Genomic DNA, 25,485 nt, shown 5'->3' with positions numbered 1-25,485 from the left:
ATCATTTAGCCACTTTTGTTCATGAACTACTGAGAGCAGGGCTCTGCAATGAGCCATCAGAATGGAGCGGTGGCGGCACATGCGTTCCACCGCTCCTTGTATTGTCTATAGGATTGCTAGAGAAAATCAAGTACAGCCTGTACGCATTTGATGGCCATCCAGTCAAAGAATTGAGTGATGGAGGCAACAACTGTGTCATCGTAGTATTTCAGAGTCCTGTTCTCTGGATCTATGGGGATCCAATCTGTCTGACCCCCACCAATCACAAAGTTATGACCAATCCTGTGGAAAACGTGAAGCTAAAGACTGTTTATGGATAGACGGTAGTTTGCTGCGAGGTCAGGTGGATCTTTTGCATTGTCTCTAATGGGTCATCCAGTTGTTATAAGTAGTGGAGGTAGAAATGACCATTGTCGACCAATATAAACTTTAAGCATACTAGACTCTATTGTAGAAAAATAGAGGTCTAATTGTTGTGCGTCTCCATTGACAAATGAAGCTGATTTTGCTTTTCTGTACAGGTTAAAAGAAAGTATACCAATGCTTATACATCAAACTTGATGTTAACACAGCCCTAAAACTGCACTCAAATGCAGGATAACATTGAAGAACAGTTTTGTAGTTTACACATAGAATTTACAGGAAACATTGGAAATTTATTGAGGCTTTTGTTTCAGTTTTCGCACATAAAAAAACAAATCACCAATTTTGTAGCGTTTCGTACAGCAATGATAATTTGGTGCAAAGTACAATAATGCAGCCAGAAGAAAAACTGACTTCAAGCTTCAATTCATCTCACTATTATTATTATATTATTATTATACATTTTTATAGCGCCATTTATTCCATGGCACTTTACATGTCAAATAATAGAAAGCCAGTGAAGGGCTTGGCATAGAGGAGAGGATGGGGAATAACGGGGAGATAGGTGGATTAGTCGGGCAGCAGAGTGTAGGGTATATTGGAGTGGTGCCAGAGTGCTAGAGGGGAGGCCAGAGAGTAGGAGGTTGCAGTAGTCGAGGTGGGAGATGATAAGGTCGTGCACTAGTGTTTTTGTGGTTTCATGGTCAAGGAATGCACGAATCCGGGAAATATTTTTGAGTTTGACTCGGCCGGAGGAAGCAAGGGCTTGGATATGTGGCTTGAAAGAGAGGGCAGAGTCGAGGATCACCCCGAGGCATCGAGCATGTGGGACTGGGGAAAGTTTATCTCATGATAAATTCCCTCTTGTAAGTCACTTTGTAAGGACATTATTTTATCATGTGCATATCTTATATATACTCTCCTCTTCTTAGCTTAGATCTGCTTGTCTTGTGTCAATACCGAGCTCCTTCTGGTAAGTTTTATATATGTCCTAGTTTAGTCTTTATCCCGTGACATAATCTCTCCCAGAATGCAGAGCAGAAGACATTAGATTAGCCCACCCAGGGACTGTTCCAGGGGCAATCCGCAGAAATGTACTTCAACCAGACATTCTGTAATTCAGGATCATTAGACCCTTAATTACTGCTGTAAAAACATTATGGGTTCTTCTTACAAGCGCAACAGTTTTACAGGACAGTGCTTCAGAAGAAGACTACAGCCTGTGTTCTGTACAGTTGCTCAGGCTGTTGCTTGCAGCCTTGAGCATTAACAATGATCAGAGACCAAGTTGGTCTAAGGTCATGTAACCTCTAGATGCCAAAATGAATGGTGACTGCCGAAAAAGTATAATAAAAAAAACACAAGTCCTCATAAAGTTATATTAAAATAAAAATAAAAAAAAGTATGGATCTCGACATGCAATGATAAAAAATGGAGAAAATGATTGGTACTTGGAGCCATATTCTTGATATAGGAAGGCACAAATCCTATTGACAGTTGTCAATGACAGTAAGGCCGGGATCACACTACCGTGTGTGATACGAGAAACCACACAAGTCTCTCGCATCAACACCCGGCACTCAGGACCGGAGCTGTGGCTGCATAGAAATACATGCAGCCACAGCTCCAGTCCTGAGTGCCGGCGGCAGTGCTGGGTGTTGATGCGAAAGACTCATGCGACTTTCTCGCATCACACATGGTAGTGTGATCCCGGCCTAATTCATACATTTTTATGAGTCAGACAGAGAAGCTGCATGATGTGCAATTAAAAGGAAACGCATTCACCTGCGTCCTCCCAGTTTTTGAAGTCGACTCATTTTTTTTATGTCAGAGGAGAATGCAACTTTTTTTTATATTTAATTTTGGCAGTGATCCCACTGGCTTTGTCTTTTTGGTGTGAATGGCTATTTTCTGAGGCTCCAAATGCTTTGGCTTCCTATTTAAAAAAAAAATACTTAAATGTCAACAGCAATGTATAAATTATGTCATGTCTAAACTCCAATTCTTATGGAAATAATTTATGGACTTCCATGCGCTGCTTGATAAAATACAGAATACCACTTACGGTGAAAGATTAATCATTTATTCCCAACGCGTTTCGAAGTAAGGACTACTTCTTCCTCAGGGGATGACAAACATTAAACTCCAGTAAGATGGATCAATGGAGCAAGTCATAGCACTTATCCAACAGATCCACATCCCATAGACAGGACTCACCTGTAGCGATAAGCAAGCATGCTCGCCACTTGAGCGTTCAGCAGGTGCTCGGGAACGCATCAGGTATCACTGGTGCTCAAGCGTCATGCTCAAGTCCCAGCCCCGCATCTTTCGTGGCTGTTAGGCAGCCAATAAACCTGTAGGGATTGCCCATGTGTGGCAGACAATCCCTGCATGTGTTTTGGCTCTCTAACAGTCCCCTGGGTGGGGACTTGAGCATGGCTCTTGAGCACCAGCAGTATTTGATGCGTACTCGAGCACCCTAATGCTCACTCAAGTGGCGAACATGCTCGCTCATCACTACTCACCATACATATTCATTCACATTACTAAAAAGGACCCTTCACCAGATCAAAAGTAGCCAGTTTTGCTTTTATTTTATTGAATAGTCCATTTTTTTGTTTTGCTTAAATCCGCCATACGGTTCCAAATGGATGGGCCTTTTCATTTAGTGCTAATTTTTTAATCTTTTCCAAGGGGGCGTGTCTCACTGGATTCTCTAGGGGCATGTCTTTAGGCTGCTGTGTAATGTTACCCTGTGAGCCATGCCCATTTGATAAAGACCATATATTGCACTGAATTAAAAGACCAATATCTCTGGAACCATTTTGGTGAATTAAAAGAATAAAAATAAAAAAATCTGCATATTCAGGGGAGCAGCGGAAATAAAATAGGAGCAAAAACTGTCCACCTTTGACCTGGTGGAGGACTTCTTTAATTAGTCTAGTACTCATTTATTTAGAAAAATTATGCATTTCTGTGAGTTTTCTGAAGACGTATGTATCTAAATGTCGGAGTTAGGCCGGAGTCACACTAGAGAGAAATACGGACGAGTTCTATGTGAGAAAAAAATCGCATAGCACTCGGACTAAAGTTAACCTATGGGGCAACTCCCATCATCCTTTTTTTTCTCCCCCGTATTATACGTGCGGGTGAAATCGCAGCATGCTGCGATTTGTACTGTATTACGCCTGAGACTCGCCAATGCAAGTCTATGGGTGCGAGAAAAAAACGGATCACACATGGACCATGCGTGTGACTTGCGATTAATACGCACCGGTGTCTTTTAGAAAAGCCAGCATTTCAGTGCACTATACTGTAAAATCACACTGACAGGTTAAAATAGAATAGGTAGAATACATGTATACACATAGTATAGGTATATATATATATGTCATTGACACACATATATATATATACTGTATATATTATATATATATATATATATATATATATATATATATATATATATATATATATATATATATATACATATACAGTGGGGCAAAAAAGTATTTAGTCAGTCAGCAATAGTGCAAGTTCCACCACTTAAAAAGATGAGAGGCGTCTGTAATTTACATCATAGGTAGACCTCAACTATGGGAGACAAACTGAGAAAAAAAAATCCAGAAAACCCCTTTTTTTTTTTTTTTTCAGTTTATTTGCATATTATGGTGGAAAATAAGTATTTGGTCAGAAACAAAATTTCATCTCAATACTTTGTGATATATCCTTTGTTGGCAATGACAGAGGTCAAACGTTTTCTGTAAGTCTTCACAAGGTTGCCACACACTGTTGTTGGTATGTTGGCCCATTCCTCCATGCAGATCTCCTCTAGAGCAGTGATGTTTTTGGCTTTTCGCTTGGCAACACGGACTTTCAACTCCCTCCAAAGGTTTTCTATAGGGTTGAGATCTGGAGACTGGCTAGGCCACTCCAGGACCTTGAAATGCTTCTTACGAAGCCACTCCTTCGTTGCCCTGGCGGTGTGCTTTGGATCATTGTCATGTTGAAAGACCCAGCCACGTTTCATCATCAATGCCCTTGCTGATGGAAGGAGGTTTGCACTCAAAATCTCACGATACATGGCCCCATTCATTCTTTCATGTACCCGGATCAGTCGTCCTTGCCCCTTTGCAGAGAAACAGCCCCAAAGCATGATGTTTCCACCACCATGCTTTACAGTAGGTATGGTGTTTGATGGATGCAACTCAGTATTCTTTTTCCTCCAAACACGACAAGTTGTGTTTCTACCAAACAGTTCCAGTTTGGTTTCATCAGACCATAGGACATTCTCCCAAAACTCATCTGGATCATCCAAATGCTCTCTAGCAGACTTCAGACGGGCCCGGACATGTACAGGCTTAAGCAGTGGGACACGTCTGGCACTGCAGGATCTGAGTCCATGGTGGCGTAGTGTGTTACTTATGGTAGGCCTTGTTACATTGGTCCCAGCTCTCTGCAGTTCATTCACTAGGTCCCCCCGCGTGGTTCTGGGATTTTTGCTCACCGTTCTTGTGATCATTCTGACCCCACGGGGTGGGATTTTGCGTGGAGCACCAGATCGAGGGAGATTATCAGTGGTCTTGTATGTCTTCCATTTTCTAATTATTGCTCCCACAGTTGATTTCTTCACTCCAAGCTGGTTGGCTATTGCAGATTCAGTCTTCCCAGCCTGGTGCAGGGCTACAATTTTGTTTCTGGTGTCCTTTGACAGCTCTTTGGTCTTCACCATAGTGGAGTTTGGAGTCAGACTGTTTGAGGGTGTGCACAGGTGTCTTTTTATACTGATAACAAGTTTAAACAGGTGCCATTACTACAGGTAATGAGTGGAGGAAAGAGGAGACTCTTAAAGAAGAAGTTACAGGTCTGTGAGAGCCAGAAATCTTGATTGCTTGTTTCTGACCAAATACTTATTTTCCACCATAATATGCAAATAAAATGAAAAAAAAAACAGACAATGTGATTTTCTGGATTTTTTTTTCTCAGTTTCATAGAATCATAGAATCATAGAATCGTAGAGTTGGAAGGGACCTCCTGGGCCATCTGGTCCAACCCCCTGCTCAAAGCAGGATTCGCTAAATCATCCCAGTCAGATGTCTGTCCAGCCTCTGTTTGAAGACTTCCATTGAAGGAGAACTCACCACTTCTCGTGGCAGCCTGTTCCACTCATTGATCACTCTAACTGTCAAAAAGTTTTTTCTAATATCTAATCTGTGTCTCTTCCCATTCAGTTTCATCCCATTGCTTCTAGTCTTTCCTTGTGCAAATGAGAATAAAGTTGATCCTTCTACAATGTGACAGCCCTTTAGATATTTGTAGACAGCTATTAAGTCTCCTCTCAGTCTTCTCTTTTGCAAACTAAACATTCCCAAATCCTGCAACCTTTCCTCATAAGACAGGGTTTGCAGACCGGTCACCATTCTGGTCGCTCTTTTCTGAACTTGCTCCAGTTTGTTGATGTCTTTTTTAAAATGTGGTGCCCAAAACTGGACACAATATTCCAGATGAGGTCTGACCAAAGAGGAGTAGAGGGAAATAATGACTTCACGTGATCTAGACTGTATGCTTCTGTTAATACATCCAAGAATTGCATTTGCCTTTTTTGCTGCTGCATCACACTGTTGACTCATATTCAGTCTGTGATCTATTAGTATACCCAAGTCTTTTTCACATGTGCTGTCACTTAGCCCTAGTCCTCCCATTCTATATATGCTTTTTTCATTTTTATTGCCCAGATGTAGTACTTTGCATTTCTCCCTGTTAAAAACCATTCTGTTAGTTGCTGCCCACTTCTCCAGTTTATTTAAATCTTTTTGAATCCTCTCTCTCTCTTCTCTAGTATTAGCTATCCCTCCTAGCTTTGTGTCATCAGCAAATTTAATCAGTTTACCCTCAATTCCTTCATCTAAATCGTTGATAAAGATGTTGAACAATACAGGGCCCAGGACAGAGCCCTGTGGTACCCCACTTGAGACATTCTTCCAACTGGATGTACAGCCATTTACGACCACTCTTTGGGTCCGATCACTAAGCCAGTTATGAATCCACCTAACAGTTGCCTTGTCCATTCCATACTTAGTCATTTTTTCAATAAGGATTGTATGAGAGACTTTGTCAAATGCTTTGCTGAAGTCAAGATATACTATATCTACAGCATTTCCTTGATCCACCCAATCAGTGATACCGTCATAGAAGGAAATTAAGTTAGTCTGACATGACTTATTAGTTAGAAACCCATGCTGACTCTGTTTAATCACTTCATTCTTATCCAGGTATTGACATACATGTTGTTTAATAATTTGTTCAAAGATCTTTCCTGGTATAGAAGTCAGACTCACCGGCCTATAGTTGCCTGGGTCCACCTTCTTCCCCTTTTTGAAGATAGGAACAACATTTGCTCTTCTCCAGTCTTCTGGCACTTCTCCTGTTCTCCAAGAATTTTCAAAGATTATGGAGAGGGGTTCAAAAATTTCTTCTGCTATCTCCTTCAGTACTCTGGGGTGTAATTCATCTGGACCTGGAGACTTGAATATGAGTTTGTCTCCCATAGTTGAGGTCTACCTATGATGTAAATAACAGACGCCTCTCATCTTTTTAAGTGGTGGAACTTGCACTATTGCTGACTGACTAAATACTTTTTTGCCCCACTGTATATATATATATATATATATATATATATATATATATATATATATATATATATAAATATATTTATTTCATAGAGATATAGAAATAAATAGAATTGGTGAAAAATTAATTGTCGGCATCTGTAAAATCATTACAGAACCCGATAGGATTTGAGACATGGTTTAGTAACATAGTAACATTGTTAGTAAGGCCGAAAAAAGACATTAGTCCATCCAGTTCAGCCTATAAAATTCTGTCAGAATAAATCCACAGATATACGTCCTTCTAAAGAACCTAACAATAACTGTAAGATACAATATTGTTACGCTCCAGGAAGACATCCAGGCCTCTCTTGAACCCTTCGACTGAGATCGCCATCACCACCTCCTCAGGCAGGGAATTCCAGATTCTCACTGCCCTAACAGTAAAGAATCCTCTTCTATGTTGGTGGAAAAACCTTTTCTCCTCCAGACGCAGAGAATGCCCCCTTGTGACCATCACCTTCCTTGGTATAAACAGATCATCGGAGAGATATTTGTATTGTCCCCTTATATACTTATACATGGTTATTAGATCGCCCCTCAGTCGTCTTTTTTCTAGACTAAATAATCCTAATTTTGCTAATCTCTCTGGGTATTGTATTTCCCCCATCCCCTTTATTAATTTTGTTGCCCTCCTTTGTACCCACTCTAGTTCCATTATATCCTTCCTGAGCACCGGTGCCCAAAACTGTACACAGAACTCCATGTGCGGTCTAACCAGACATTTGTGCAGAGGCAGTATAATGCTCTCATCATGTGTATCCAGACCTCTTTTAATGCACCCCATGATCCTGTTTGCCTTGGCAGCCGCTGCCTGGCACTGGCTGCTCCAGGTAAGTTTATCATTAACTAGGATCCCCAAGTCCTTCTCCATGTCAGATTTACCCAGTGGTTTACCGTTCACTGTGGAATGGTGATATTGATTCCTTCTTCCCATGTGTATAACCTTACATTTATCATTGTTAAACTGCATCTGCCACCTTTCGGCCCAAGTTCCCAACTTATCCAGATCCATCTGTAGCAGAATACTATCTTCTCTTGTATTGACTGCTTTACATAGTTTTGTATCATCTGCAAATATCGATATTTTACTGTGCAAACCTTCTACCAGATCATTAATAAATATGTTGAAGAGAATAGGTCCCAACACCGACCCCTGCGGTACCCCACTGGTCATAGCGACCCAGTTAGAGAATATACCATTTATAACCACCCTCTGCTTTCTATCACTAAGCCAGTTACTTACCCATTTACACACATTTTCCCCCAGACCCAGCATTCTCATTTTGTGTACCAACCTCTTGTGTGGCACGGTATCAAACGCTTTGGAAAAATCAAGATATACCACATCCAATGACTCACCTTGGTCCAGTCTATAGCTTACCTCTTCATAAAAACTGATTAGATTGGTTTGACAGGAGCGATTCTTCATAAACCCATGCTGATATGGCGTTAAACAGTTATTCTCATTGAGATAATCCAGAATAACATCCCTCAGAAACCCTTCAAATATTTTACCAACAATAGAGGTTAGACTTACTGGCCTATAATTTCCAGGTTCACTTTTAGAGCCCTTTTTGAATATTGGTACCACATTTGCTATGTGCCAGTCCTGTGGAACAGACCCCGTCGCTATAGAGTCTCTAAATATAAGAAATAATGGTTTGTCTATTACATTACTTAGTTCTCTTAGTACTCGTGGGTGTATGCCATCCGGACCCGGAGATTTATCTATTTTAATCTTATTTAGCCGGTTTTGCACCTCTTCTTGGGTTAGATTGGTGACCCTTAATATAGGGTTTTTTTTTGTCTCTCGGCATTTCACCTTGCATTTCATTTTCCACCGTGAATACCGTGGAGAAGAAGGTGTTTAATATATTAGCTTTTTCCTCATCATCTACAACCATATTTTCCTCACAATTTTTTAATGGGCCTACACTTTCACTTTTGATTCTTTTACTATTGATATAGTTGAAGAACAGCTTGGCATTAGTTTTACTCTCCTTAGCAATATGCTTCTCTGTTTCCTTTTTGGCAGCTTTAATTATTTTTTTAGATAAAGAATTTTTCTCCTTATAGTTTTTTAGAGCTTCAATGGTGCCATCCTGCAGTAAACCATTGCATATCCTTTAGATTTATATATGTCCCTCACTAATAATGTTAGTAGTGTCTCTGTAAAATTTTGGAGCTGTAGGTGTTAATTATAGGATTAATTCACGAAAAAAACTAGCGTGGGCTCACGCGCAATTTTCTCCGCCAGAGAGGGCAAGCCAGTGACTGAGGGTGGAAATTAATAGCTTAGAGAGGGACCATTGTTTTTGGGCCCCCCTGGCTAAAAAAAATCTGCCCCCAGCCACCCCAGAAAAAGTGCATCTGTAAGATGCACCAATTCCAGCACTTACCCCCCTCTCTTTCCATTGCCCTGTAGGGGGTGGCATATGGGGTATTAAGAGGTTAATGTCACCTTGCTATTGTAAGGTGACATTAAGCCTGGTTGCTAATGGAGAGGTGTCAGTAAGACACCTATCCATTATTAATCCACTAGTCTGAAAGGGGTTAAAAAACACACATTAAGAAAAAAGACTTTTAATGAAATAAATAAACACACATTTTTTCCATCTTTATTTAACTCCCAATCCATTCGAAGCCATTGTTCTCCTGTAAAAAATCCAAAACAAAAAAACATACCTGTCCGCCGTACAGTCAAGTCCCACGCCGCAATGCATCTCAAGGGGTTAAATAGTTAACAACCGGGACCGGTGCTAATGCGACCAGCCCGGCTGTAAACCACGGAGGAATGACTGAGAAGCTGCCCCCGCAGCCTCCTCGCCTGACCGGAGATGAACTGATTAGCGTGGTAAAGTTTCTGAACATTTTCCTACACTGGTGAGTTCACCTCAGGTCAGGCGGCGAGTCTGCGCAGCCTCACTGACGTCAGCAGTAGTCAATGAGGCTGTGCAGACTTCCCGCCTGACCCACGGTGAACTGACAGCGTGGGAAAATGTTCATAAACCTTCCCACGCTCATCAGTTCAACTCTGGTCAGGCGGGGAGGCTGCGCAGGCAGCTTCTCAGTCATTCCTCCATGGTTTACAGCTGGGCCGGTCGCATTAGCAACGGTCACGGTTGTAAACTATTTGACCCCCTGAGATGGATTGCGGCGTGGGACTTGACTGTATGGCGGACAGGTATGGGATATTGTTGCTTTTTTTTTATTTTTTACAGAACGAAGGGTTTGAATGGATTGGGAGTTAAATAAAACTGGAAAAAATTTGTGTTTATTTCATTAAAAGTCTTTTTTCTTAATGTGTGTGTGTTTATTTAACCCCTTTCAGACTGGTGGATTAATAATGGATAGGTGTCTTATTGACGCCTCTCCATTATTAACCAGGCTTAATGTCACCTTACAATAGCAAGATGACATTAACCCCCTGTAGGGATGTGACTCGCTCAGGTGCAGCGGGAGACAATCATGAGGCAGTTTTTCCCAAAGTCCATGTGGTTTATTAACTTCATAAACCCACAAGGCAGCATAACACTGAAATGTAACCTTCACTTCCGGCAAAGGAACAGAAATGTCCGTGGCTTCAGTCTCGGACTGAGAGTCTCAGCACATGCTGGGAGCTGTATTCCTCCCCATATACACTCTCTGTAGTGTCCCACCTGGACACATGGAAGTCTGTCCACACTCAGACAGACTCACTCTCACACTCTCTCACATGTGCCAAACACCTCAATTACATAGCCCTGTAACCACACCCACAGGTGATCACATGGCTATGACATCACTAAAGGTTGTATAGACACACACAGGCTTCCCTGACACAGTGTAACAGAAAGATCAGCAGTACCTCTGCTGATCAATACACCCTGGAGCCTGCATCCCAAGGCCACCCACCTTGAGACCCATAATGGTCATTTAGGACCCTGCTCCTGTTACCACACTGAATGTGCCTGTACACCCGTCCTGGGACACCCACACAGCGCCCCCTAGCTGACATAGTGGTAACTACACCACACCCCTTATTACCCCATATGCCACCCCCCTACAGGGCAATGGGAAGAGAGCGGGTAAGTTCCGGAACTGGCGCATCTTACAGATGCGCCTTTTCTGGGGTTGCTGGGGATAGCTTTTTTAGCCGGGAGGGGGGGGCAAAAACTATGGTCTCTCTCTAGGCTATTAATTTCTGCCCTCAGTCACTGGCTTCCCTCTCTGGCAGAGAAAATTGTGCGGAAATCCACAACAGTTTTTCCGTGAATTAATCCTTTAATTTAACACCTATAGCTCCAAAATTTTACACAGAGACGCTACTAACATTATTAGTGAGGGACATATATAAATCTAACATATATGCAATGGTTTACTGTATGTAAACCATGTCTCATATCCTGTTGGGTTCTGTAATGATTTTACAAAAGCCGACAATCGGCTATTCTGCTACCTACCTCTGTATGAAATATAAATATATACGCGTATACCATATATATATATGTCTCACTGACATATATACAGTCTCTCTCTCTCTCTCTCTCTCTCTCTATATATATATATATATATATATATATATATATATATATATATATAAATATATATAATGTGTTTTCACGCATATTTGAAGCTATGGACCCATAATATGTCCATTTTGCAAGCCGGTGAGAAAATCTCGCCATATGGATGCCATATGGATGTCACACGGATACTTTGATGTGAGGAAATCGCATCTTCGTATTGCACACAGATGACATACGGATCACTGTTCATGAAACATTTGTGTGATTCTCATCCGTGAAAAACGGACCGATATTTTATACGTCTAGTGTGACTCCGGCCTTATAAGTACAACTCACAAGGTTGGCAGGGCATACACAGACCCTTCTTGTGCGTTATTTTAGTAGCAGATCTGGATCATATTTTTGGGTAAGGAGCTTTGGTAAGTTGGTTTTGATTTTTGACAGTGGGATATGCTAATAGGTATAATGCTTAATGCATTAATGCATTAACCCCCCATGCACATTAGAGCAAAATCGGCAAAAACCATCATTTTTTTTTACGGTCCTGTCGAGCTACTGAGGCTTACTGACAATCCTCAAATAGATGGTGTCGGGTAAAGAAGGATCGGGCATGTTGAGTCTTAGCACCTGATCCATTTCTTCTTAGAAAAGTTAGTCCACGAGTGGCCAAACTACATAAATATGTGTAAGGGGGAGGTCAGTAGGAATAAAGGTATATGGCAACCTTTAGCCATACATGAAGGATGGACCAAATAAGCTGTGGGCAAGTACAGCATGGACCTCTGTCAAGGAAGACTTTCTGGTTACCCCATGAAAAGTGAGCAGGTCTGCTTGTCAGGATATGGTATGATCCAACAGTTTTAGGCTGATTTTTTAAGAACTACCACCCCTGCCTGTAGGAGATGGCCACAACTTCATGGCCGAGGACTGGTACCGCATGAAATTCCTAAATAAAATATATACAAATAATTTTTTGTTTTGTTACAGCACATGATCAAGAGAAGCATGAACGTGACGCCCCAGAGAAAGGAGAGGTGAGTGTAGAAGTCCTGACTCCCGTTTTCTGAGGACTCTCTGGAAGACAAAGCCTTACGTCTGTTGCACAGTACTTATACACTATCTCACCTTGGCCCTTAACACTACTCACATGGCTTCCACGCGTCTTCCTTACTAGCGGCCTATCTTGTATTTTCTGCACTCATAGTCCTAACCTACTATCTTGTAATGCTGCTGCAGGGACAGAACAGGCCGTCTTTTGTACAACCTTCCTGACTGGGTGAATTGTTATATTGGGGCTTTAGTTTTTACTTTCCCTTCTTCCAAGAGCCAGAACAGTTTTATTTTTTTGTCCAGGTGTTTTGTTTTTTTTTTGTGGGAAGATTTGTCGTTTTAAATGACTCCATTCATTTTAGGAAGTAATGTAAAGAAAAATGGGAAAGAATTCCAAGTGGTGGCAAATCAAAAAACGGAATGTTTTATGATGAAACGTACGCAGTAATACTGACCTGGCAATACATACGGTATATTTTGTTTCTTTTTTGTAATTTAGTAGATAAAAAAAATTCTGAACCTTTTCTAAATAAATTGTCAGCGTTTTTATTTTTAATTTGTGAAAAAAAATATTTTTCCATGGATGGACAGTATATGAGGTCTTGTTTTTACGGGGTAAGCTATAGGTTTTATGGTTACCATATGACGTTTTGTTCACTTATTAAGGCGTTTTTGGATTGTGGTGTTTTGAGCCTATTCTTTACAAATTATATTTTCATAGATTGACCTTTGAATTATTATTATTTTCCACTTATTTTTTTAGTTAGTCAAGGAGACTTGAACCTGCAACCATTAGTTTGCTTGTACTGTATACTACGATAATTAATTTTTGTAGTATGTAGTACAAATCACAATGCCCTATGACTGAGAGTACAAAGATTACGGCTATAAGGGACCTCAGTAGGCCCCTGACTGTCATGAGGAGCAATTGGTACCCCCTGTCTGCATCCCATGGAGACTGATGGATGCCACAAAGGACTCCGCACCAGCACTACACCACTTAAATTCAGTTGTCAGAGATCGATCATTATATTTAGGTGGTTAAACAGCAGCAATCAGGGCTATCTCCGATTGGCGCTGTTGGAGACAGGTGCCGACTGTGTAACAGCCGGCGCAAACCCACTGTGTATGGAGTGAGCTTAGTTGTGGAGCACCCGCTATAAAATAAAAACAAATATGGCTCTTCAGAAGGGAAGGGGTTACAAATTGTGGCAAGTTCAATCCCTGCAGAAACATTACATTCAACTGCACCCACTTTAGCACATACTGGTACTTCATATGTCTGGAAGGTAATAAGGCAGCAACAGCAGAGGCAAGTGGAGGGCAGTGCCCGTACGGATGCAGGTCCTGGGCTGACCGCATAGTTGAAGAACCTGAACTAGCAGCTTAATACAAATCGTATGGGTTGGGCCAAGACTTGCATCCATCATATGAGCAAACAAACATGACAATAGTATGCATGTGTGAAATTGACCTAATACTCACAGAAATTATAATTTCTGAAATGTAAGGGTTTAGCAAGAGCCAAAGGAGAAGAAGATCTTGGGTTATTGAGGTAGACCAGCGATCTACAACCTGCAGCTCTCAGGTTATGCTGTCCGTTGTAGTAGCTTGTTGAGGACCGCTGATAGATTGTAGATTATTCCCAATAACAATATTCCTACTAACACAGATTACGCTACTCATTACATTTTTTTCCATTTACTTTGCTTTTTTTTCTTCCTTATTACTTTATTTATTTGTGCTAGAACTTATATTAAAAGTGCAATCCACAGAAGATAAAAAAAACAACCAGAGAACTATACTTTGGCCGGGGTCACACTTGCGAGTGCAATGCGAGAAACTCGCGCATCAATACCCGGCACTGCCGCCGGCACTCAGGACTGGAGTGTGCTGCTGCAAAGAAATACAAAGAAATACATGCAGCCGCACTCTCCGGTCCCGAGTGCCGGCGGCAGTGCCGGGTATTGATGCGCGAGTTTCTCGCATTGCACTCGCAAGTGTGACTCCGGCCTTAGTCTCATGATCTATCAACATTTTTATCTCCTTTTGTTTTTATTTTCCCTGGTTTATTGCTGTGTTGGATTTCACCTGAAAAAGCTCTTAAAAACAGCTAAAAAAATTAACGTGCACTGCAATGTAAAAACGACCTGCTTTGCAAATGTTCAGTCTTTTTTGGACTTCTTATGACCACTTCAGTGATCAAAAGCAATGAAGCGGCTAAGAGAAGTGATCTGACTGCTCGCTAGTTTATATACACGGTTAAAATAAAAGCCGCCCCCCAAAAACACCACCAAAAAGACGTTTCAGAAAAAGCACCAAAAAGCTGCTATGTGCACATACCCTTATTGTCTTGATCACAAAACAAAGAGGAACAGAAGCTGCATCCAAATGTGTGAATGGGGCTGAATGTGCAGATACCTCACATAATGGCTGTGATGCTCAAGGTCTGGAAAGTTGTGGTTGCCAAAGCCGGACTTCTCCTTGTTGTGATCAAGTGTTGTCTGAGCTACTGATATCAACAATACTGGAAGCCAAAGTTCATCTTCTTCCGTATATCTGAATATTGCTGGCAATGTAGATGCTGCTGTCCAGTCGTGTTACAGTAGATATGTCCTACCAGTGCCACAGATGCAGGTCCACTCTTGGGATCTGCTGCGAGAGGCAGCGCACAGTGCCAGTACAGCATGTCACAGGCAGGGTGTATATGCCAGCCGACTACAGGGAGGGGCAAGGGCTCCTGAATATCTGTAGCCATATTAATAATGGTCTCTTTAGTAGTTGTTTGCAGATTGTTAATCCAGTACAGTTTTGCATTATTTTTAGACAAGGGCCCAAGCACATTTTGGATGCCTACTGTGGAGGGGCATTTCTTTGCTTTGCACTACATAGTGGAATAGATGCTACAGTAGTTATAGTGAGAATGGCTTTGTGGCAAATTGAGATTTCAGTTTGACTTTTATCAGTCAAATGGAATGGCTCGTTAAAGGGTCAATATTGACTTAGCATTGCTACCTCCAGTAGGTGACACTAGATTTCAAGTCCTCTTCCTCTCTGAAGAGGCAATTTGCATATTTAATTTCCCAAAGGAGCATGCATTGCATATAAGTCTCCTCACTTTGCCACTCTCCATAAGGAGAAAATTTACCCCTTAGGTCCCAGTCTTAAGCCTCTCCCCTAGCCACTCAGATCTCATACTTTGCACTGATGAGGGGCAACAGACTGAAACATCTTGACTGCAAGTTGAGAGTCTGTTTTGGCTTTTATCCTTAGTCATATGACAAGGCTCGTTAAAGGGTCGCTATTCACTTTTAGGATTGCTACTTCCAATAGGTGGCACTAGAGTTCAAGTCATCTTCCTCGCTGAAGAGGTAATTTGCATATTTAATTTCCCAGGGGAGCATGCATGGCGTATAAGTCTCCTCACTTTGACATGTCTGGCTCATCCCATGAATGTTTTTTTAATGGGTAGAACAGATTTCCATTGGTGAGAACCAGATTGTTACCATCTGATGAATCATTGTTTTTTTTTTTCGAGGGCTGGAGGGTGTCATTGTATGGAACCCCAAGGATTGCACTTTTAATTCTTGATCTAGCTGTGTCATTCTTCATAACATTTTTATTTTCGTTTCCACGATTTCTTTTTCTGTTCATTGAATATTTTGTTTTACATTTGGAAGAAATCCTCTACACCACCCATTGTCAAACTCACAACAAGCAGAACTTCTACTATCCCCAAAAGATCCCCTTCTGCTAGCACAATCACCCAGAAAATAACTTCCACTCCGACAGTACCTCCATCACGGAGCCTTACGCAGCGGCCTTCCCCTGCAACGTATCGCCCACTGGGCCCTTCACCACGGGCTAAGGTAAGGGGAGAACCATAATAAGTGCATTAGTTTTCATGGAACACATTGGTAAATGTCTACCTCTATTCAGAGACCACCTATATTACCTTATAAATGGAAAGTATTAAGACCAGATTGAAGCTTGTGGATGGTTCAGTTCATTGTCTCCAGATACATTGATCGAACGGTATCAGACAGTTTATTTTGTATAGATTAGGTACCTGCATAACCCATATCTCGTAGTCATGTCTAAGAGAACATAGAGGCTACAATATTAAGAGTATAGAGAGATAGTATGCGCAACAAAAAAGGCCATCTGAGCCCTGAACTTGCGAATGTACAAGCAGACATGTCAGAAAAAGGTAGGTGCCAGACAGAAGGGTCGTAGACTTATACTGGGCCTACATGACTCATAGCCATATCCTTTAGGTGATTCACATGCTGCTATCACTGCTTGTACTGTCATCTCTAAGAGAAGGAAGGAGAAACAGAAGTGTCAATATTTAGCGGGGACAGAGAGCATTTTACAGAAACCATCCACTGAGCTCTGAACTTGTTAAAGCACAAGCAGACATGTCAGAAAAAAGCAGGTGTCAGACAGCAGGGGTGTAGACTTATACTGGGCTTACATGACCCATAGCCATTAAGTAGTTAACATGCTGCTGTCACTGCTTGTACTGTCATCTCTAAGAGAAGGAAGGAGAAACACAAGTGACAATATTTAGCGGGGACAGAGAGCATTTTACAGAAACCATCCACTGAGCTCTGAACTTGTTAAAGCACAAGCAGACATGTCAGAAAAAAGCAGGTGTCAGACAGCAGGGGTGTAGACTTATACTGGGCTTACATGACCCATAGCCATTAAGTAGTTAACATGCTGCTGTCACTGCTTGTACTGTCATGAGAGTGTTTGACAGGAACTATCCACTGAGCTCTTAACTTGTCAAAGCACAAGCAGACATGTCAGAGAATCAAGTCTTAAATGGATCAGTATGAACATGAGTGACATTATATAAGCTGTAAAGTATACAAACACATATCTAAAATTCATTTTGCTCATATAGTAGGTGTGAAGGAGGTTTTCGCAATCATTCTTTCCTACTGTTACTAATAAAGTGGGCCTCTTACGGTTCTTGGAAAGCAGTAAGGTGACAAGACATCACTAGGACTCAAACCACAATAGATTTAGTTTGTGAACACTATCATCTTCACTTTATTATTTTCTGTTATGTTTTTGGGTACTGGAACATATTTTTATGGTTGGTATGAACCCTAACCCTAGAGTCAGGACTCTATCAATCTGCAGCTCTATGACATAACTACAGAGCAGTTGGATCAGAGCAGTTTGGCATTTCAGAAGAAGTCCAGTTGTACAAAAGTAAAAATTAGAAAAAGAAAAAAAATGCATCTGTTTATAATGAAAGAGTTAAACTGTAAAATATTGATAGAGAATGGAGGCGTACAGGTAAACCAAGCAGTAGAACAATGTCAGAAAAAGATTATAGCCATTGATTGCTTTCTGTGTTATTCATAACAGGACGGAGTTCATGATGGTGCAGGGGTTAAGCAGCCACCAGTCCGGAGCCCAGCCAACACAACCAGGATCCCATCGAAGACTCCCACAGTCCCTAAGACGCCCCCTAGTGGTAAGCAAGTTCATATGTTTGTGAGAATCAGTGCACAGTACCATGTCCTTATTCTGCACAGAATAGCTTAGTAATGGAGTAGACAAACTGACTAAAATATTTTTTTATGATATTCTGTGCTGCACAATCTTTATATCTGGTTTTCACGACCTACGTGAGATGGTGTGATCTGACAATTGAGCGGGACCTGTATTCTGCTGACAGACACGCAGGCCAGTGGTGTGAAACTTGCCCTGAACTTTTATAGAACCGATAAGGCGCCAGTCGCACAGATACATGTAGTGCATCATGCCGGCTCACAGCCTGTTAGTGACGCCATAGTTTATGGATATAAAAAGTCTTCACACATGACAAAAACCTACCATTTTAACAGGGGTGTGTAGACTTTTTATATCCACTGTATCCTTGTGCACCCCACAAGGATAAACACACATACCCCCCCACACACACTAAATAACCTGATTGCATTTTGCAAAGATGAAAAAATACATTTAGTATTAGTTGATATTTGACTGTTCTCAGATTAACAGAGACATTTCTTTCCCAGCAGTGAGAAGGGAGCAGAAGAGGTCTATAAACAAAGGTGATAGAGGTAAGAGGATGGTGAGGTGTATTGCTAGTTAGAGGGGATGGTGCAGAAACCATCAGACTCGTGTCCACTTTCCTAGGAGTCGTAATAGGTCCTTCCATTACTTTCCCAGCAATAACTGCCCCTCCTGTTTCCCAAAAGTCCCTGCAGGTTCACCACTTTTCCCTAGACAGCATACAGACCCATACATTCAGCACTAGTTGTCTGCATTTTTTGGGTGTTTATGCCCTCTCCTAACTCTGCTCCTGTTCCTCATGGTAATGTCCCCACCCTTCCTGGTCTCACCTCTGATCCTTCCTTGACAGCTCACTTTTGGGTAAGGTTTAGGTGAACCCCTTCCCATTTTGACCACATGTTCTGTGAAAAACAGGGACAACTGAAAAAAATACAACAATCTTTCCCATCCACCACCATTATGATTATCTATTTAAGATTTTTAATTGACTTCCAGCTGACTCTCCAAAATCTGGCGAAAGAAGTGGATACAGCAGTCCTGGATCACCAAGTACACCAACCAACCGTTCCCGTACACCCTCTTCAAATATGCCGCCCAACCGGGAGCCCAAAAAGGTTGCCGTTGTGCGTACACCACCCAAATCCCCTGCTTCGGTCAAGAGCCGCCTTCAGCCGCTCCCCAGTCCGGCAGCACTCCCGGACCTGAAAAACGTGAAATCTAAGATTGGTTCCATTGACAACATTCGGCACCAGCCAGGAGGTGGCAAGGTATCCTGATCAAAGTAGAAGAAAGCGGGCTGTGTGGAAGCATGGAAGGGCAGGAGGGTGGAGATAATATTGAACAGGGGGAAGGGGAGAATTTTTAAAAAATACAGTGTTCCAAGGATTTTCATTGACTCCACGTCTCATGGTCCCACATCTGTAATTACATCTCCTCTCCAAATTCTTCATTAAATCTGTTCGTTTACCTGGTAAATGTCATCTTCTGACCCACTTTTTGTTCCTCCCACAGGTGCAGATTGTCCACAAGAAAGTGGATCTGAGCAATGTCCAGTCTAAGTGTGGATCCAAGGACAACCTGAAGCATACCCCTGGGGGAGGCGCAGTGAGTGACATCCTCTGCGTGCAAAGACCCTAATACCCAATATTGGACACACTCAGATACAAGCACCTATGACAGAGCACAACACACGCTGGACACTGATTTACCCATTATAGTTGCTTGCATCACACAGTGAAGACTATGATCAAACTATGCTGTTAAAGTCCCAAAAATTAGCATCAGTACATGTCCTGGTATCTATAACCATCATCCAATATGGATTCTGAAATACAGTCTGCAAAATTAAAGGGAACCTGTCACGAAGTTTCCCAGCTTTAAACTGCTGCCACCACCTTTTGCTTTGCTTAGGCTCAGTCCACACCACATCTGTGCCCACTGCCAGAGCCCAAAAGATCTGATTGACCTCTGCCTGGGAAATGGGGTCCCATGAGAACTTACGTATTATATATGTGTAAGTGCTACTGCCGCCTCTGACATGTTTTCCACTCCACAGGTGCTGATAACACACAAGCCAGTTGATCTCAAGCACGTCACTTCCAAATGTGGATCCATGAAAAACATCCACCACAGGCCAGGTACGTCCTCTTGGAATACCTGCATGCTAGTTTAAAGGGACTCTGTCAGCACAAAATGATTGCTTAAGCTAAGCACAGGCACTCGGTGCACCTTTGATGTGCTCAAACAGTTAAGTGTTCCTTCCCATCTAGGTCTACCATCATCTCACTCTTGTAAGGTCAGAACTGTCAATCAAGGATGACAGGGGAGGAGATAGATGGAAAAAGTAGGTGTAAAGGGGCACTGAACAGTTGGGGCACACCATGGTGCACTGAGTGCATGTGCTTGGTTTGAACAGTCATTCTGTGCAGACAGACGTCCTCTAAGCTGCTACTCTGTCACACCCTTATTCCTTACACTGCACATCTGTGTGTTTAGATTGACTAATATGTTCAAGTCCAGAAAGAAGTTAAAGGGATCCTGTCATGAGATTCATGCTGCCATGAACTATGGGCCAGTCCCCAGACGGTTTCTCCCCACTCCACTCCAGTTGACTGATAGGTCTCTCCCTATGTGTGTACCTATACCTGGGAGTCAAATACACAAGCAGAGGAGAAGCTGGCCAGGGACCTACCTTGAGGTAGTCTTCTGAGACACATAGTCCTCGGCCAACTTTTCAAAACAATAGGTATTAGACCTACCGGTAATGATGTTTCCAGGAGTCCATCCTGACAGCACCATGGAGGACGTCCTCCTCCTCCTTACAGGGACAGGAAAAGCACACGAGAGGTTAAAAGGTCATGTCCCACCCCCTTTCCCTCAGTGATTTAACAAGTACCACAAGGTGGATGATGCTAGTAACAGTTTAATGAAACAATCATATTACAGCATATGACATATCATAATACAACGTAGTATAACATAACAGGGAGGGAACTACCCGCTGCTGTCAGGATGGACTCCTGGAAACATCATTACAGGTAGGTCTAATACCTATTTTCCAGGACGTCCACCTGACAGCACCATGGAGAGTACCAAAGCACCTCCTCAGGGTGGGATTACCGCCTGGAGAACTTTCCTCCCAAATGCGGTCTGTTGACCAGATAACACATCAAGCTTGTAGTGCTTGCAGAATGTATTAAGGTTGGCCCAGGTTGCTGCTCTACAGATTTGATCAACCGAGGCCCCCGCCCGTTCCGCCCATGAGGCCGATACCGCCCTCGTAGAGTGGGCCTTTATGGAATCTGGCGGGCTGGCGCCTTCGGCTTGGTAGGCGTCAGAGATTACTGAGGTAATCCAGCGCGTGATGGACGCCTTAGAGGCCTTTTTCCCTTTATTTTTACCTCCAAAAAGGATGAACAGGTTTGGGTCGATGCGCCAGCTATTAGTGGCCTCTAGATAGTCTAGAACTGCGCGCCTCACATCCAGCGAGTGAAGACGCCGTTCCTTTTTATTACGGGGATTGTCACAGAACGATGGTAACACTACCTCTTGGTTTAGATTCTTTGCAGAGGCTACCTTTGGGGTAAATGCCGGGTCTAACCTTAGGATTATACGGTCATCTCTTATCTGAAGATATGGGTCCTTAGTGGACAGGGCCTGGATCTCCCCTATTCTTTTGGCCGTGGTAATGGCTACAAGGAAGGCCGTTTTACGAGTGAGAGCAGGGATGGTTATTTTCTCGCTGAGGGCGTAGGGTTCTGTACAGAGGAACATGAGTACCTGGCCCAGGTCCCAAGGCGGGGTGAGCTGCCTAATCGTGGGGCGCAGGCGCTGCGTGGCTCTTATAAATCTGATTACCCAGGGATGTGAAGCTAGCTGGTAGTCGAAGAAGGCGCTCAAGGCTGAAATCTGGACTTTCAGAGTGCTGGGCTTAAGGCCTTTATTAAAACCTGCCTGCAAAAAACTTAGTATACTAGGGAGGTCGGGGGTGCCCACCCCGAGATCGGACCTGCCACCTTCCAGACAGAATCTTTTCCATATCTTTTGGTAGATTGCGGATGTCACCGGTTTCCTACTGGCCTGTAGGGTGAATATGACCTGATCCGACAATCCCTTTGCCTTCAGGATGTCCCTCTCAGGATCCAAGCCGATAGGTGGAGTCTTGCTGGGTTTGGGTGGTAGATCGGGCCCTGGTGGATGATGTCCTTCCGCAGGGGTAGCTCGACTGGGTTTCCTACTGCCATGGCTCCTAGAAGGGGAAACCAGCTTCTCTTTGGCCAGTATGGAACGATCAGCATCACTCTTGCGTGGTCCTCGCGTATCTTCCTGAGCACCGCCGGTATGAGAGCCAGTGGTGGGAATGCATAAGCGAGGGATTCTCCCCAAGTCTGGCTCAGGGCATCTACGCCTTCCGGGTGGTCCGTCGGATTCAGGGAATAGAATCTGGGGACCTTCAAGTTCTTTCGGCTTGCGAAAAGATCTATACTGGGGGCCCCCCAACGCTGACAGAGATGGTCGAAGATCTCTTCGTTCAGTTCCCACTCTGTCGGGTGGATCTGTTGTCTGCTCAAGTAGTCTGCTACTTCGTTCTGAGAGCCTTCTAGGTGTACTGCGGTCACAGATCGGACTGTTCGCTCCGCCCACGCGAATATCCTTCCCGCTAGGGCCTGTAGTGGTTGATGTCTGGGTCCTCCCTGGTGCTTCAGGAATGCCACTGTCGTCATATTGTCGGATAGTATGCGGACGTGACGATTCTTTAGTACCGACTGGTTTCTCCGCAACGCTTCCCAGACCGCGAAGAGTTCTCTGAAGTTGGAGGATCTGGTCCTGATGTCTACTGGCCATCTCCCCTGGAAGGTCTTCCCTTCTATGTGGGCTCCCCAACCCCACGCGCTGGCGTCTGTGGTGACTACCACATATGGAGAGGTTGTCCATAGTACGCCCACCTGAAGGTTTCTGGACTGTGTCCATCACCGAAGGGACTCCCTTACTCTTTCTGGCAGCCTTAGGGGTCTGTCTAGCGATGCCTGACTTCTGTTCCACCTCGCAAGGATCTCTTTCTGTAATGATCTCGAGTGGAATTGGGCCCATCGGACACACTGGATGCAGGCCGTCATGAGGCCCAAGACCTCCATTGCCTCTCTTATGGAGCATTGACGCCTCAACAGGTCTCTGGTTCTGGCCTGAATGGTCCTCTGCTTCTGCTCGGGTAGCCAAGATATTCTGTCGGCTGAGTCTAGAAGGACTCCAAGAAATACTTTTCTGGTCTCTGGCCTGAGGTCCGACTTCTCCCAATTGATCACCCAGCCAAGGAACTCCATTACGGTAATTGCTCGGTTTGTGTCGCGAATGAGCTCTTCTTTGGATCTTGCCACCAGTAGGAAGTCGTCTAGATATGGAATGATCACAATACCCTGATCTCTCAGGTAGGCCACCACTTCTAACACCAGCTTTGTAAAGATTCTGGGGGCTGAGGCCAACCCAAATGGAAGACACTGGAACTGGAAGTGGCAGGTCCGGGACGGTAAACTGACCGCGAACCTTAGTAGCCTCTGGGATGAGGGATTGATAGGGACCTGGTAGTAAGCAGTGGCGGATTATAATGAGGTCATTTTGGGCAGTTGCCCCGGGCCCAGTGGGGTTAAGGGGCCCACAGCCCAGGCCAGTAAATTGCCCCATTATAATCCGCCACCGCGCAGGGCCGGATTATAGGCAGGGCAGGCGGGGCTTCAGCCCCGGGGCCCCCACCACAAGAGCTTCTAAGGGGGCCCCCACCACATTCCTGCTGGCTGCTGCAATGGCACTCCATCTTCTCCCCACCTAAAAGTGAGTGACCGTGGGGGCGGCATTATGTGCTCTGCTACCAGCAGCATCTACAAGTAGCGTGAACGCTGATGCTGCTGGTAGCGTGCAAAGGCTTGTGATGAGATCACAGGAGGTAAGGTGTCAGGGCCCCTGATCATGTGACCCCTGTCTCCTCCCCTCCTGTGACCTCATCACAGGTCCTGTGCGCACAGCACAGAGCACTGAGAGCAGCCATGTATGTGGAGTGCGGCTCTGCGGGTGGAGGTAGGTGCTGGAGGCCCCATTATTCTCTATGTGGAGTGCGGGTGGAGGTCGGTGCTGGAGGCTCCATTATTCTCTATGTGGAGTGCGGCTCTGCGGGTGGAGGTCGGTGCTGGAGGCTCCATTATTCTCTATGTGGAGTGGGGCTCTGCGGGTGGAGGTCGGTGCTGGAGGCTCCATTATTCTCTATGTGGAGTGTGGCTCTGCGAGTGGAGGTCTGTGCTGGAGGCTCCATTATTCTCTATGTGGAGTGGGGCTCTGCGGGTGGAGGTCAGTGCTGGAGGCTCCATTATTCTCTATGTGGAGTGCGGCTCTGCGGGTGGAGGTCGGTGCTGGAGGCTCCATTATTCTCTATGTGGAGTGGGGCTCTGCGGGTGGAGGTCGGTGCAGGAGGCTCCATTATTCTCTATGTGGAGTGGGGCTCTGCGGGTGGAGGTCGGTGCTGGAGGCTCCATTATTCTCTATGTGGAGTGCGGCTCTGCGGGTGGAGGTCGGTGCTGGAGGCTCCATTATTCTCTATGTGGAGTGCGGCTCTGCGGGTGGAGGTCGGTGCTGGAGGCTCCATTATTCTCTATGTGGAGTGCGGCTCTGCGGGTGGAGGTCGGTGCTGGAGGCTTCATTATTCTCTATGTGGAGTGTGGCTCTGCGGGTGGAGGTCGGTGCTGGAGGCTCCATTATTCTCTATGTGGAGTGCGGCTCTGCGGGTGGAGGTCAGTGCTGGAGGCTCCATTATTCTCTATGTGGATTGTGGCTCTGCGGGTGGAGGTCGGTGCTGGAGGCCCCATTATTCTCTATGTAGAGTGTGGCTCTGCGGGTGGAGGTCGGTGCTGGAGGCCCCATTATTCTCTATGTAGAGTGTGGCTCTACGATTCGTGACCCCCGTCACGTGACGAGGGGGGCCCACAGAGTCTGAACTGCCCCGGGCCCTGGCTACCCTTAATCCACCCCTGGTAGTAAGCCTTTTTTAGGTCTAGGGTACACATGACGGCGTCCCTGTCTATTAGGAGGATTGCGTATCGGATCGATTCCATCCGGAATCTTTTGTACCTGACCCAGGCATTTAGCGGTTTCAGGTTTATGATGGTACGAGCCTCGCCCGATGGCTTTGTGATCGAAAACAGGGAAGAGTAGTGCCCTCTTCCTCTTTCTGTCGGGGGAACTGGTACTATGACCTTTGAGTCTACCATGTCCTATAGATCCGTCCACATTGCGGAGTCCTCCAGGACAACAGTGGGGGCAATATATCTCTCGGGGGGAGGAGAATAAAGCTCTATGCTGTAGCCTTCCGC

General features: G+C 44.1%; 1 protein-coding gene across 8 annotated transcripts in view; it reads left to right on the top strand.

Moving 5' to 3' along the window:
• Positions 1-25,485, top strand: part of MAPT (microtubule associated protein tau) — a 172,869-nt gene that overhangs the window by 135,051 nt on the left and 12,333 nt on the right. For 7 of the 8 annotated variants that reach the window (XM_073582383.1, XM_073582386.1, XM_073582388.1 and 4 more), the window contains 7 exons: positions 12,530-12,576; positions 16,273-16,461; positions 17,978-18,086; positions 18,634-18,678; positions 19,127-19,398; positions 19,643-19,735; positions 20,187-20,268. In XM_073582383.1, the coding sequence (XP_073438484.1) occupies positions 12,530-12,576; positions 16,273-16,461; positions 17,978-18,086; positions 18,634-18,678; positions 19,127-19,398; positions 19,643-19,735; positions 20,187-20,268 (837 nt within the window). The remainder of the gene's footprint in view (positions 1-12,529; positions 12,577-16,272; positions 16,462-17,977; positions 18,087-18,633; positions 18,679-19,126; positions 19,399-19,642; positions 19,736-20,186; positions 20,269-25,485) is intronic. The other variant, XM_073582387.1, reaches the window with a different exon arrangement.

This window comes from Dendrobates tinctorius, unplaced genomic scaffold, assembly GCF_039654945.1.
Source record: "Dendrobates tinctorius isolate UK_male_01 unplaced genomic scaffold, ASM3965494v1 ptg000071l, whole genome shotgun sequence".
NCBI classification, from domain to species: Eukaryota; Metazoa; Chordata; class Amphibia; order Anura; family Dendrobatidae; genus Dendrobates; species Dendrobates tinctorius.
This window is presented reverse-complemented; position numbering and strand designations above follow the sequence as displayed.